General features: G+C 38.6%; 1 protein-coding gene across 2 annotated transcripts in view; it reads left to right on the top strand.

Moving 5' to 3' along the window:
- The window catches only part of LOC311137155 (polypeptide N-acetylgalactosaminyltransferase 18-like), a gene marked incomplete at both ends in the record, with an annotated part of 103,713 nt that extends 89,395 nt beyond the window's left edge, over positions 1-14,318 (top strand). For both annotated transcript variants that reach the window (XM_084171508.1, XM_084171507.1), the window contains one exon: positions 14,169-14,318. In XM_084171508.1, the coding sequence (XP_084027634.1) occupies positions 14,169-14,318 (150 nt within the window). The remainder of the gene's footprint in view (positions 1-14,168) is intronic.
- Between the last annotated feature and the right edge of the window lie 1,975 nt (positions 14,319-16,293).

The following is a 16,293-nucleotide window of genomic DNA, read 5'->3' as shown; positions in this document are numbered from 1 at the left end:
AACCTATATACTTATTATGGACACAGTATGCTTACATTATTAGCTATCTTTGTTATTATTTGTTGTTATTTGTTATTAGTCCCATCCTTCAACTCTATTCAATACCTCCCATCTATCTCTTAACACCATCCATATAGGATTTCTATTTGCCATATATATTTCAACCGTACTGTGATGTTTTACAAAAGTTCTGAACCTTTCTATTCTCATTGCTTCTACAGATTGTGAATTAAAAATAAAATGTTTTGCTAAAAATATTATTATATTATTGATTGATTGACTATGACTTTTCAGATCACCCAGTAATGCTATCTGCAAGGTTAGTTCCAGGTAAATATTGCAATCCTTTAGCCATTCCTGGACCTGTGTCCAAAAACAAGCTACAAATGGACAGAACCAAAACAAATTATCTAATGATTCTGTCTCTTCACAGCAAAATATGCAGAGCTGGGAAGATTGTATCCCCCATATAAATAACATTCTATTGGTAGCAAGAATTTTATATAATAATTTAAATTGAAAGATTCTAATTTTTGAATCCGGTGTCGTTTTGCGTGTCAGTTCATAAACACTATGCCATGGGATCGGTACGTCAAAGATCTCTTCCCAACTATTTTGCAATCTATATGGGACGGCTGTCAATCCTTTGGTCCTTAAGTGAAACTGATATACTTTTTTATTTATCACAGTTTTCCTTAAGCAATTATGTTCTTTAATGCAAGGCCGACAGACAAGTTCCTTACTTTCTCCCCCTTCCACTTTCCTCTTCCACTTTTGCGGTAAGGCTGCAATTATTTGGTTGTAATTTTGGGTAGAGCAGACATTTCCATATGTTTTTGTTAGCTGCATGTGCGACATAACTCCACCAGTCCTACCGATGATATCATTTACGAAGATTATACCTTTTTTAAACATTCTGTCAAAAAATAAAGGTTTTTTGTCAATTAGTATATTTGAATTTAACCACAATATTTGTTGCATTATTTGTTCTGTCGTTTCTGGAGGATTAAATTGAAATTGCAACCAACTTTCTATGGCTTGTTTTAGAAATAGTGACATTTGGGAGATTATTTCCTTTTCAAATAACTGAAAGTGAGAGGTTGTAATCTGAATAAAGGGAAAAAGGCCTTTCTTGAACATTGGGTGAGACAATCTTACTAATTTGCTTGAGAACCAGTTTGGATTTAAGTATAACTTTTGTATGACTGAAGCTTTTAGTGATAGGTCTAATGCTTTAATATTTAATAATTTCTGTCCTCCGAATTCATATTCATTATATAAATATGTTCTTTTAATTTTGTCTGGCTTGCCGTTCCAAATAAAATTGAATATTTTTTTCTCATAGAATTTAAAAAACTGTTCGCTAGGCGTAGGCAAGACCATAAGCAAATAGGTAAACTGGGATAATACTAAAGAGTTAATCAGGGTGATTTTTTTCCACAAATTGACAGGTATTTTCCTTTCCATGGTAGTAAGATCTTATCTATTTTTGCTAACTTTCTATTAAAATGTATTGAAGTGAGATCATTTATTTCCTTTGGGATATGTATTCCGAGTATATCCACATCACCATCAGACCATTTTATTGGTAAACTACATGGTAATGTAAAAATTGTATTTTTTAGTGATCCAATACGTAATATAGTACATTTGTCATAATTTGGTTGTAATCCAGAGAGGTTAGAAAATGTATCTAGATCCTCTATGAGGCTGTGGAGGGATTCTAGTTGTGGATTTAAAAGAAAACATGAATCATCAGCGTACAATGACACCTTTTTTAAGCCCTGTATTTCTAATCCTCTGATATTATTATTGGATCTGATTTTAATAGCTAACATCTCGATGGCCACAATAAATAGATATGCCGATAGTGGACAACCTTGTTTCACTCCTCTTGACAGTTTAAAACTTTCTGAGAAATAGCCATTATTTACTATTTTACACCTAGGGTTACTATACATGATTTTGACCCATTTTATAAAAGATTCTCCAAAATTGAAATGCTCCAGGCATTTATATATAAACCCCAGTCGAACTTTATCAAATGCCTTTTCGAAGTCTGCTATGAATAGCAGGCCTGGTTTCCCATATTTTCCATAGTGTTCTATTGTTTCCAATACTTGCCTTATATTATCTCCAATGTATCTTCCATGTAAAAAACCTGTCTGATTAGAATGAATAATATCCGACAATACCTTTTTAATTCTATGCGCTATACATTTTGCTAGGTTTTTTGCATCACAACACTGAAGTGTAAGGGGCCTCCAATTTTGTAAATGGACGGGATCTTTATATTTTCCACTTGTATCCTGTTTCAGTAATAATGAGATCAGACCTTCTTTTTGAGTGTCAGATAATCTACCATTTACATAGGAGTGGTTAAAACATGCTAATAACGGTCCTCTTAGTATATCAAAAAAGGTTTGGTATACCTCGACTGGTATGCCATCCAACCCTGGAGTTTTCCCGGACTTAAAGTCTTTAATTGCATCCAGAAGTTCCTCCTCTGTAATTTCACCTTCACATGAGTCTTTCTGTGTGGCTGTTAATTTGACATTATCAATAGAAAAAAATCTCTACAATTAGCTTCAGTTAGAGGAGATGGAGGCGACTGAAAAGAAAACATATGCTTAAAGTACTTTGTTTCTTCCTTCAAAATATAATTTGGTGAATTATGGATGACTCCGTCAATTGTAACCAGTTTCATTAAGTTATTTTTGGTAGCATTCCTATGTTGAAGATTAAAAAAGAATTTTGTGCATTTTTCCCCATATTCCATCCAGTTTGCTTTATTTTTATAATATATTACACTTGATCTTTCTTGAATAAGTTTCTCCATTTCTTTTTGTTTTTCCTCTAATTTATTCTGAGCCTCTATGTTACAGTTTTTATTGCCATCTATCTGTTCTGTTAGACTTTCTATTTCCTTTCTTAGTATAAACTCTTTTGACCTAAATTGCTTTTGTTTTCGAGATGAGTACTGAATTGCATGGCCTCTAAAGGCACATTTAAAGGTGTCCCATACAATAGGTACCCTTCTTTGCGAGGCATTGGAAAACCTCCCTGGTCTTTGTGGTTGAATCTGTGTTTGTGTTCCACACATAGTCTACAAGCCACTGATGCATCTACATTTAAAAAAAGTCTAAGAAATCCATGTAATATAGCCTACACCATCACAATAAATCCATCATTAATTTTAGACAGGTCTAAAGAAACATGATATGAAGAAAATGTAGTATATTTCAGAAGAACAGAATAGCACACTGAGTTGTCCTTATGTTAGGCACTGATATGGCTATGCCATATGGCTGTGGGCTACACTAGTTCATTTAGCAGACAAGATTTGTTTAGTATTCCATGGCATTATTTTTATTATTTTATAGTATGAAAAATATAATTGAACATAGCTGAATAAAATAGAAAAGATATATTCTCCAAATGATTTGAGGGAGTGCGCACATGCGGCGATTCTGTGTTGAGTGGTTAACAAAGAAACAGGTACTCCTATATGCTTAATGTAGAGTTATTTATGTAACTTTAGTTGTGATACAAATGTTGGGCTATATGTTTTGATTTTTATACGTTCAAAGGCTGCATGATGCGACTCTAATGATGATTTGAAAAAAGTTGCATGAAAGGCATGAGCTCTGCTTTGTTTTTTTGCGCAGGCTGTACACACTTCATCAGTCTCTCTCATTCACAATTTGACAAGCACTTGAATAATGACTCAAATTTTCCGGCTGCATCCCTTTTGTGTGGCTCTAATGCCCCCTAAAAAAATCCATGCCTTTTACGGCCAGTGGCCGTTGTGCCCTTGGGCTGAATATAATAATTGTAATTCCCTTCTCCTGGCTGCATGCCGAAGCACCTCTCACTCACATGGCTCTCTGTCACGTGATCGGGTCTTTCTCACAGGCTACCAGAGAAGACAGACACATCAGGGAAGCAACTGTGCACGTCCTTATCCAATTCCGAGGCGCATATTGAAGATATTGGAAGAACTGTCATTTACTTTTCGTCAGCCAAAAAGATGAGTATGCCTAACCAACAGAAAAAGCACCAGCCTATGTCAATCTCCTATCCCCCATTGTACAAAAGTTGACCTATTATATTCTGTGCTAGAAATAAATATTCCAAACATAATCTGGGACAGTTGTGGGATGCGATAGATCCCAAATTAATACAACCACTAGCATAAAAAAACTGTTTTAAGCAATGAGCCTGACGCAACAGATCCGAACATTTAGCTTAAAATGTTTATAAACTATTAGGCCATTTCTTCACATTATAAGCACAGCAATGTGCACACGGCAGTAGGCTATAAACGCAAATGTTCCATTAGCAGGAAAACACCATTCTCAAAAGTGACAGCAAATACGATTATGCATGTAATGCTTTAATTATAAAGGTGCGTTTTTATACTGAAAATTATCTTCCCCAAACTTGAAACTCACGTGCTGCATATGTATGTCAGTTAGGCTCTACACCTGTTGTAAAGCGGATTAATGTGCTTCATTTTATGAAGTTATTTGGCCAGTTTAGTTGTGATACAAACCTTATCAAAAACATATAGACCTATGGGCTAGGCTACATCAGGTGTGCCACTATAATTTGAAAAAGTCACACAAAAAAGACATGGCTGTTTCTTGCCTTAAACTGGGCATCATTCACAAGTGATAGGCTAATATTGTCACCCATCAGACTATTTTGATTGAATCTTGTCTTTACATATACTCAATAATATATGTGTGAAATTTGTTTTGATTTAGAGTGGACCATTATCATGCACCTGGGGGAAAAAATGTGTAATCTATGCACTTAAATAGCGAATGGAGGACTCTTTTCCCACGGTTGATTTTCATGCCAGCCAGGTAAGCTATGCTCTTGTTGTAAAGAGAAGCAATGTGCTTAATATTAGGAAAGTTCAGAAATAAATATAGTAGGCCTAGCCAATAGAAAGCTGATGTGATCCTCCTCTTTTTAATAGAGGCCATCACTCTGTTTTCGCACGCAATTGCATAGCCTATAGAAATGTTGCGCAACATGAGCTCATGGGCTCTCATGAAGTGTTAGATTAGATTTTCGATTACATTTGCATTGATTTCAGAGTAATTAGAGGGACAATAGAGTGCTGAGTACCAGGCATTTAGCAAGTTTGGTAGGCTACTAATGACCATCAGTGGCATCAGAGCTTGGAAAAGCCTTATTACCCTGACTAAATGGTCATGTGGAATTTGACTGCCGTCATGACCTGTGACCACCGGTGTGGTGGTAATACGGTCACCGTAACAGACCTAGGTGTGAATACTTTCTGAAGACACTGAATGCCTATGCAATCACCTCGAATGGTAGATGCGCGCTTTCCGTGCTCCGTAGCCTATAGGGGCTATATATCGAAAATAATTTGGTTCAAAGTGAAAGCAGTGCTAAAACGGTCAATATTGAGAGTTGGGAAATACATGTGATACCTACAGAAAGCTGAGGCCCTCTTTCCAACTAGTGACATGTGACTAAATGGTTGTAGTATTGTAGGCTAGGACTAGTCCTGCATGTCCGTTGAGCACGCTGCATATCCAAGCTTGGAGTTACATTTCCACCTCTCCTGGCTGACTAATCTACCAGCTCACATTTGTTGCGTATGTTTTAGACCTTGTGCTTATTTGACTCATGTACTTTATTTGACAGCATTATTTGAAAGGATTTAGAGTTAGCTTAGAGTTGGGGAAAACAGGGCAGAAAGGCTTTACTCATGGATATGCAGTTGAAGATTTTACACACGGTCCATAGGTTATAAGCGCAGCAGCGCAGTTGATAGAATACCTTACAAACGGTAAGAAAAGTATTTCATTCTGATCAATGCAGTTTGTATTTGAAGACACTGAAGCAATGCTTGCAAATCTGAACTGTGAACATACAGTAAAGTTTTTTTGCCTATTGACGTAAGTCATTCAAATGTGTACATAGAAATGAGTGAGTGTGGCGTGCAGAGGACCCTAGAAATTAGGCAATTGTTTGTCAAATCTAGAATAATCTATGCCTACATGTATATTAAATCTATATTTGGAGGCTAAATATACAGCCAAATTATTTAGAAGATAAGCTATAGAAATAGGCAAAATTAACACATAAAAAAAATATTGATTACAATGTATAGCTTTGTAAGAATATAAATGACCAACCACCCAGCTTTGGAGTAGTTAGGTCTATTTCCCTGCATTTGAGAGGAGCTAGCTACTTTACCGGTAGACTTCCAGCAATTGCGCTAAGCTAACCAAATGCTAACTTCAGTAATCTCCAAACTGCACGCAGAGACCTAAAAATGGTATCCATGAGGTTGTCTGAGAGGGTAAGTAGAAAAAATGACCTAAATCTCGAAATCTCGCCGTATCCCTTTAAGTTAATTAATGGACTGTTGAATGAATTAATGGACTGCTGAATGTATATTTTTTTATCATGCTTTGTTTGCTCTTTTCCATATTATGTCTATCTCTGATAAGCTTTATTTAACTACCCATATTAATATATGTAGCCTTAGAAATAAGGTTCATGAAATCAATAACTTGCTAACATCAGAAAACATTCATATATTAGCAATTTCTGAGACTCACTTAGATAATTCATTTCATGATACAGCAGTAGCAGTACAAGGATATAACATCTATAGAAGAGACAGAAATGCTTATGGGAGAGGTGTTGTGTATATATTCAGAGCCCTATCCCTGTAATGTTTAGAGAAGATCTTATGTCAAGTGTTATTGAAGTGTTGTGGTTGCAGGTTCACTTGTCACATCTAAAGGCTTTTCTTTTGGGGTGTTGCTGATGTGATTTAATAAAGAGCATCCAGACGCGGAACTTGATTAATTTATGAAATTGCTTCTTCCAATTATTGATAAACATGTGCCTGTTAAGAAACAGACTGTTAGAACTGTTAAGGCTCCATGGAGTTATGAGGAATTGATAAACTGTATGGTTGAAAAAGATGGTGCAAAAGGAGTGAATAATAAGTCTGGCTGCACATCTGACTTACTGCAAATTGAGAAATTATGTGACTAAACTCAACAAACAGAAGAAGAAACTGTATTATGAAGCCAAGATCAATGATATTAAGAATGATGGGGAAAAAATGAAATGATGGGCAGAAAGACAAATTCAACTCCATCTTTCATTGAATCAGATTGCTTATTCATCAGAAAACCATTTGATGTTGCCAATTATTTTAATGATTACTTCATTGGCAAAGTGGGCAAACTTAGGCAGGAAATTCCAACAATGAATAGTGAGCCATAGTACTCATGCATAGAAATACAAATAATGAAAGAAAAGCATTGCAAGCTTGAATTTTGTAAAGTTAGTGTGGGAGAAGTGGAAAAATTATTGTTATCGATCAATAATGACAAACCTTCTGGCATTGACAACTTAGATGGAAAGCTGCTGAGGATGGTAGCTGACTCTATAGCCACTCCTATCTGTCATATCTTTAATCTGAGCCTAGAGGAAAGTCTTTGTCCTCAGGCCTGGAGGGAAGCTAAAGTCATTCTGCTACCCAGGAGTGGTAAAGCTGCCTTTACTGGTTCTAACAGCAGACCAATCAGTTCGCTGCCAGCTCTTAGCAAACTGTTAAATTGTGTTTGACCAAATACAATGATATTTCTCTGTAAACAAATTAACAACAGACTATCAGCATGCTTATAGAGAAGGGCACTCAACATGTACTGCACTGACACAAATGACTGATGATTGGTTGAAAGAAATTGATAATAAGAAGTTTGTGGGAGCTGTACTGCCTTTGATATTATTTACCATAACCTATTGTTGAGAAAACTTGTGCTATGGCTTTATAACCTCCACCATATCGTGGATTCAGAGCAATCTACAGCATCTAAAATAATTCAAAGGGTTTTCTTTAATGGATGTTTCTCGAATGTCAAACATGTAAAGTGTGGTGTACCGCAGGGCAGCTCTCTAGGCCCTCTTTTCTATTTTTACCAATGACCTGCCACTGGCATTAAACAAAGCATGTGTTTCCATGTACAGTGGGGGAAAAAAGTATTTAGTCAGCCACCAATTGTGCAAGTTCTCCCACTTAAAAAGATGAGAGAGGCCTGTAATTTTCATCATAGGTACACGTCAACTATGACAGACAAAAATAGAAAAAAAAATCCAGAAAATCACATTGTAGGATTTTTAATGAATGTATTGGCATATGATGGTGGAAAATAAGTATTTGGTCAATAACAAAAGTTTCTCAATACTTTGTTATATACCCTTTGTTGGCAATGACACAGGTCAAACGTTTTCTGTAAGTCTTCACAAGGTTTTCACACACTGTTGCTGGTATTTTGGCCCATTCCTCCATGCAGATCTCCTCTAGAGCAGTGATGTTTTGGGGCTGTCGCTGGGCAACACAGACTTTCAACTCCCTCCAAATATTTTCTATGGGGTTGAGATCTGGAGACTGGCTAGGCCACTCCAGGACCTTGAAATGCTTCTTACGAAGCCACTCCTTCGTTGCCCGGGCGGTGTGTTTGGGATCATTGTCATGCTGAAAGACCCAGCCACGTTTCATCTTCAATGCCCTTGCTGATGGAAGGAGGGTTTCACTCAAAATCTCACGATACATGGCCCCATTCATTCTTTCCTTTACACGGATCAGTCGTCCTGGTCCCTTTGCAGAAAAACAGCCCCAAAGCATGATGTTTCCAACCCCATGCTTCACAGTAGGTATGGTGTTCTTTGGATGCAACTCAGCATTCTATGTCCTCCAAACATGACGAGTTGAGTTTTTACCAAAAAGTTATATTTTGGTTTCATCTGACCATATGACATTCTCCCAATCCTCTTCTGGATCATCCAAATGCACTTCAGACGGGCCTGGACATGTACTGGCTTAAGCAGGGGGACACGTCTCGCACTGCAGGATTTGAGTCCCTGGCGGCGTAGTGTGTTACTGATGGTTGGCTTTGTTACTTTGGTCCCAGCTCTCAGCAGGTCATTCACTAGGTCCCCCCGTGTGGTTCTGGGATTTTTGCTCACCGTTCTTGTGATCATTTTGACCCCACGGGGTGAGATCTTGCATGGAGCCCCAGATCGAGGGAGATTATCAGTGGTCTTGTATGTCTTCCATTTCCTAATAATTGCTCCCACAGTTGATTTCTTCAAACCAAGCTGCTTACCTGTTGCAGATTCAGTCTTCCCAGCCTGGTGCAGGTCTACAATTTTGTTTTTGGTGTCCTTTGACAGCTCTTTGGTCTTGGCCATTGTGAAGTTTGGAGTGTGACTGTTTGAGGTTGTGGACAGGTGTCTTTTATACTGATAACAAGTTCAAACAGGTGCCATTAATACAGTTAACGAGTGGAGGACAGAGGAGCCTCTTAAAGAAGAAGTTACAGGTCTGTGAGAGCCAGAAATCTTGCTTGTTTGTAGGTGACCAAATACTTATTTTCCACCATAATTTGCAAATAAATTCATTAAAAATCCTACAATGGGATTTTCTGGATTTTTTTTTCTCAATTTGTCTGTCATAGTTGACGTGTACCTATGATGAAAATTACAGGCCTCTCTCATCTTTTTAAGTGGGAGAACTTGCACAATTGGTGGCTGACTAAATACTTTTTTGCCCCACTGTATGCTGATGATTTAACCATATACGCATCAGCAACCACAGCTAGTGAAGTCACTGAAACCCTTAACAAAGAGTTGCAGTCTGTTTTGGAATGGATGGCCTGTAACATCCTGAACATCTCTAAAACTAAGAGCATTTTATTTGGTACAAATCATTCCCTAAGTTCTAGACCTCAGCTGAATCTGGTAAAGAATGGTGTGGCTGTTGATGAAGTTGAGGAGACTAAAATTACTTGGTGTTACCTTAAATTGTAAACTGTCATGGTCAAAACATATACAGCGCATTCGGAAAGTATTCAGACCCCTTCCCCTTTTCCACATTTTGTTATGTTATAGCCTTATTCTAAAATGGATAAAATCAGTCTACACACAATACCCCATAATGACAAAGTGAAAATAGGTTTTTAGAAATTGTTGCTAATTTATTACAAATAAAAAACAGATTTATTTACATAAGTATTCAGACCCTTTGCTATGAGACTCTAAATTGAGCTCAGGTGCATCCTGTTTCCATTGATCATCCTTAAGATGTTTCTACAACTTGATTGGAGTCCACCTGTAGTAAATTAAATTGATTGGACATGATTTGGAAAGGCACACACCTGTCTATATAAGGTCCCACAGTTGACAGTGCATGTCAGAGCAGAAACCAAGCCATGAGATTGAAGGAATTGTCCGTAGAGCTCCGAGACAGGATTGTGTCGGGGCACAGATGTGGGGAAGAGTACCAAAACATTTCTTCAGCATTGAAGGTCCCCAAGAACACAGTGTCCTCCATCATTCTTAAATGGAAGAAGTTTGGAACCACCATGACTCTTCCTATAGCTGGCCGTCCCCGGCCAAACTGAGCAATCGGGGGAGAAGGGCCTTGGTCACCCGATGGTCACTCTGACAGAGATCCAGAGTTCCTCTGTGGAGATGGGAGAACCTTCCAGAAGGACAACCATCTCTGCAGCACTCCACCAATCAGGCCTTTATGGTAGAGTGGCCAGATGGAAGCCACTCCTCAGTAAAAGGCACATGACAGCCCGTTTGGAGTTTGCCAAAAGGCACCTAAAGGACTCTCAGTCCATGAGAAACACGACCCAAAGCACACAGCCAAGACAACGCAGGAGTGGCTTCGGGACAAGTCTCTGAATGTCTTTGAGCAGAGGCTGGACTTGAACCCGATTGAACATCTCTGGAGAGACCTCAAAATACCTGTGCAGCGACGCTCCCCATCCAACCTGACAGAGCTTGAGAGGATCTGCAGAGAAGAATGGGAGAAACTCCCCAAATACAGGTGTGCCAAGCTTGTAGCGTCATACCCAGGAAGACTTGAGGCCATAATCGCTGCCAAAGGTGCTTCAACAAAGTACTGAGTAAAGGGTCTGAATACTTGTGTAAATGTGATATTTCAGGGTTTTTTAAATATACATTTGCAAATTGTCATTATGGGGTATTGTGTGTAGATTGATGGGGGGGGGGGGGACAATTTAATCCATTTTAGAATAAGGCTGTAACGTAACAAAATGTTAAAGTCAAGGGGTCTGGATACTTTCCGAATGCATTCAATGGTTGTAAAGATGGGGAGAGGTCTGTCCATAATAAAGACATGCTCTGCTTTTTTGACACGACACTCCACAAAGCAAGTCCTGCAGGCTCTAGTTTTGTCTTATCTTCATTATTGTCCTGTCGTGTGGTCGAGTGCTGCAAGGAAAGACCTAGTTAAGCTGCAGCTGGCCCAGAACAGAGCGGCACGTCTTGCTCTTCATTGTAATCAGAGGGCTAATATAAATACTATGCATGCCAGTCTCTCTTGGCTAACAGTTGAGGAGAGACTGACTGCATCACTTCTTCTTTTTATAATAAACATTTGTGTTGAAAATCCCTAATTGTTTGCTTAGTGAACTTACGCACAGTTCTGACACACACACTTACCCCACCAGACATGCCACCAGGGGTCTTTTCACAGTCCCCAAATCCAGAACAAAGTCAAGAAACCGTACAGGGTTATATAGAGTCATTATTGCATGGAACTCCGTTCCATCTCATGTTGCTCAAATGAACTGCAAACCTGGTTTCAAAAAACTGATAAAGAAACACTTCACGGCACAATTTTTGTAAAATATTGTTTTTATTTTATTTAACCTTTTATTTAACCAGGTAAGCCAGTTGAGAACAAGTTCTCATTTACAACTGTGACCTGGCCAAGATAAAGCAAAGCAGTGCGATAAAAACAACAACACAGAGTTACATATGGGGTAAACAAAACATAAAGTCAAAAATACAACAGAAATATATATATATACAGTGTGTGCGAATGTAGTAAATTATGGAGGTAAGGCAATAAATAGGCCATAATGCAAAATAGTTACAATTTCGTATTAACACTGGAATGATAGATGTGCAAAAGATGATGTGCAAATAGAGATACTGGGGTGCTAATTAGCAAAATAAATAACAATATGGGGATGAGGTAGTTGGATGGGCTAATTTCAGAATGGCTGTGTGCAGGTGCAGTGATCGGTAAGCTGCTCTGACAACTGACGCCTGAAGTTAGTGAGGGGGATAAGAGTCTCCAGCTTCAGAGATTTTTGCAGTTCGTTCCAGTCATTGGCAGCAGAGAACTGGAAGGAATGACGGCCAAAGGAGTTGTTGGCTTTGGGGATGACCAGTGAGATATACCTGCTGGAGCGCAGACTACGGGTTGGTGTTGCTATGGTGACCAGTGAGCTAAGATAAGAAAGGGATTTGCCTAGCAGTGATTTATAGATGACCTGGAGCCAGTGGGTTTGGCGACGAATATGTAGTAAGGGCCAGCCAACAAGAGCTTACAGGTCACAATGGTGGGTAGTATATGGGGCTTTGGTGACAAAACGGATGGCACTGTGATAGACTACATCCAATTTGCTGAGTAGAGTGTTGGAGGCAATGCCTCTCCCCTATTTGACCTAGATAGTTTGTCTGTATGTATTGATATGTAGGCTATGTGTGCCTTTTTAAATTGATGTAGTTCTGTCCTTGAGCTGTTCTTGTCTATTAATGTTCTGTATTATGTCATGTTTCATGTTTTGTGTGGACCCCAGGAAGAGTAGCTGCTGCTTTCTCAACAGCTAATGGGGATCCTAATAAAATACTAAATACCAAAAGACCAAAAAGCTAATGCGAGTTGCCCTTCTTACCAATACATTTAAAAAATGAATAGCTGATATGGCCTATCATAAACGTAAATTAGGCATCATCACTAGGGATATTAACAATGGTTATAGTTTAAAAAGTCTACACATTGTATCGAAAAGCTTTTGACAAGCATTGTAAGTTGAGCCAGTCTGCACATTTCAACATTAGTTTTGTGTTTGTAGCATAAGTAGTTAAGAGCAGTGGTGAATCCAAATTTTGGTTGGGAATCATTGATGGACAGCAATATTCAAACCTTGTCTCTGATTTTCAAACAGTTTTAATGTCAGGACTGAGACTGGACCTTTCAGGAACACTCAATGCCTATTGGGAAGTCATTCTGGTGTGTCTTTGGCATTAAAATGTGTCTAATTGTCCCACTAAAAAATTAACCTATATCCCAGGGTTAGGCATTCAGCAGACTTAGGCATTTTTACCTGGCCTTTTGCTCTTTTCATATTAATTTTTTATCCTGACAAACTCCTCAGTCCCTGCAGGTGACAAGCATACCATAAAATGATGCTGCCACCACCTTACTTGAAATTTAAATTTGAATGCAGCAAAATGTGACAATTATGATAGGGGTGTGTAGATTTTCACTAGGCGCTGTATCTGTCTTTGAGTGGCATGCCCCTGCAGGTGCTATTCAAGTACTAATAACCTGCAGTTAAAGTGGTTTCTTTCTCATCTGGTGGTTTCCATTAACATCCTCAATTAACTTCATCAGAGATCTTCCGTTTCCCTGCAGACACAATGAAGCCATTTTTTTTTACATTGGACAAATCCTCCTACACATCCACTGGCACCTGCAGGAGTCTAACTTTGTTACAGTAATGTAAGAGAGAGAGGAACAGCAGGCTCCAACAGAGACATTAACCTGGGGTTGAATGCTTTTAGATCGTTATCCTTAGTGATTATAGGCTAGCCTCAGTTATATAGATTCTCATTATTCCCCAGGTGACATTATCAGATGGCCTCCCGTATGGCTCAGTTGGTAGAGAAAGTCTACACACCCCTTTCAATTTCAAGTAATGTGGTGGCAGTATCATTTTATGGGTATGCTTATCACCTGCAGGGACTGAGGAGTTTGGCACTTGCAAACGCCAGGGTTGTATGCACTCACTACTGAAGTTACTCTGGATAAAAGCGTCTGCTAAATTACTAAAATGTAAAAGATCCATCATCTGCATTCATTTTCTCTCTGTGATTACAGATGTACAACTTAATATCATATTCATTTTAAATGACCTCATTGGCCTGCCAATACAAGTTGGAGCTCCTGATGGACACAATGTATTTCCGCACAGTGAAATGGCTGGACACAATGTATTTCAGCACAGTGAAATGACTGCATGACTCAACATTGTTATGTGCTCTGTGTCCTAAAGGGAGGCTCCATAGAAAACATGGATTCCAAACGTTGCCTGGAGCTGGTTGAGAGCGGCGACACAGAGTTCGGCTACCAGCTGGCCATACAGAAGTGCTCTGGTCAGAAATGGACAATCACCAACCTACTGTCAACCTACACTCTCCAATGAGGGGATATTGAGTCCTGCAGGGGAAAGAGCTGCCCATGGTGAACACTGGACCTGTGACTGACAGACATAGAAGCTTTGCTTCTTTAAAAATCTATTTATTGAGGCAAGAATTTAATTATAAGCACCTTGATGTCTCTTAGACTCAAAGACATCATTTGATAAATGTAAAAAATCCCTTTATTAATATATGGGATTGAACTGGAAGACTTGGGTCTATAATGGGACTTAAATGTTTCAATGTATTTTGAGCAGATTGTCTTTTGTCACTCTGAATTCAGGCTTGCATTGGCTCTAATATACATTATGTAATTTATGCTACTATGTAGCATGTTTTTGAAAAACCTTTGTTGTTTTTGTTTGGTTTGTTTCTCAGGTTTGTAGATTGATTTCAGTATGAAATCAAGTCGCTGGTTTCAAGGAACTGCCAATATGTTGGGAGAATATACAAGCTATTTTTTTAAGTGTATACTGGATATTTATACAAACCTACAGTACAAATGCTGATGACAAATAATATTTTGTGTGGGGGGTTTTCCATCTCCTTAATCATTCCTCATGCTCTATTGAAAGTCAATCAAGATTGTCCATCTCAGTTTTGTTTTTGTGAAGACACCTTAATATAAATTCATACTGTATGGGTTACAGTCATAGTTTATTTGATACCATATTTATTTTTCACAACACATAGAAATAGTGAGGCTTTATTTGCAAGGAATGCAATCATTATTTCCTCAATACAGTGAGGGAAAAAGTATTTGATCCCCTGCTGATTTTGTACGTTTGCCCACTGACAAAGGCATGATCAGTCTATAATTTTAATGGTAGGTTTATTTGAACAGTGAGAGACAGAATAACAACAAAAAAATCCTAAAAAACGCATGTCAAAAATGTTATAAATTGATTTGCATTTTAATGAGGGAAATAGGTATTTGACCCCTCTGCATCATTCAGATGTTCATTGGCAAACATCAGACGGCCCTGTATATGTGCTTTCTTGAGCAGGTGGACCTTGCGGGCGCTGCAAGATTTCAGTCCTTCACGAGGTAGTGTGTTAGCAATTGTTTTCTTGGTGACTATGGTCCCAGCTGCCTTGAGATCATTGACAAGATCCTCCCGTGTAGTTCTGGGCTGATACCTCACCGTTCTCATGATCATTGTAACTCCACGAGGTGAGATCTTGCATGGCGCCCCAGGCTGAGGGAGATTGACAGTTATTTTGTGTTTCTTCCATTTGTGAATAATCGCACCAACTGTTGTAACCTTCTCACCAAGCTGCTTGGCGATGGTCTTGTAGCCCATTCCAGCCTTGTGTAGGTCTACAATCTTGTCCCTGACATCCTTGGAGAGCTCTTTGGTCTTGGCCATGGTGGAGAGTTTGGAATCTGATTGATTGATTGCTTCTGTGGACAGGTGTCTTTTAAACAGGTAACAAGCTGAGATTAGGAGCACTCCCTTTAAGAGTGTGCTCCTAATCTCAGCTCGTTACCTGTATAAAAGACACCTGGGAGCCAGAAATCTTTCTGATTGAGAGGGCCCTCATTCAAATGCAAATCAATTTATAACATTTTTGACATGCGTTTTTCTGGATTTTTTTTGTTGTTATTCTGTCTCTCACTGTTCAAATAAACCTACCATTAAAATTATAGACTGATCATTTCTTTGTCGGTGGGCAAACGTACAAAATCAGCAGGGGATCAAACACTTTTTTCCCTCACTGTATATGCTGAGAGAGATAAATAACTTGTTTATAGCAGCAGCTGGGTAATGGAGCATGATTAAAATGTCCAGTAATAGTATCCTCCGTATTATATATATTTTTCCTTCTATTGTGTTCTCACTGTAATCAGCTCTTTTGAGATACTCTAATTTAATTTACTCTAATGCAATGATGTTTCAGCCTTCATGCCCTGAATATTTCAAGTGGAGAAGGAATGTTGTTGTTCTCAACCAGACAACTTCTGTGGAAGCCTCCTAG

This window comes from Coregonus lavaretus, assembly GCF_964263955.1.
Source record: "Coregonus lavaretus genome assembly, chromosome: 11".
NCBI lineage: Eukaryota > Metazoa > Chordata > Actinopteri > Salmoniformes > Salmonidae > Coregonus > Coregonus lavaretus.
The sequence above is the reverse complement of the archived record's forward strand: the minus strand, read 5'-3'. Positions and strand labels throughout refer to the sequence as shown.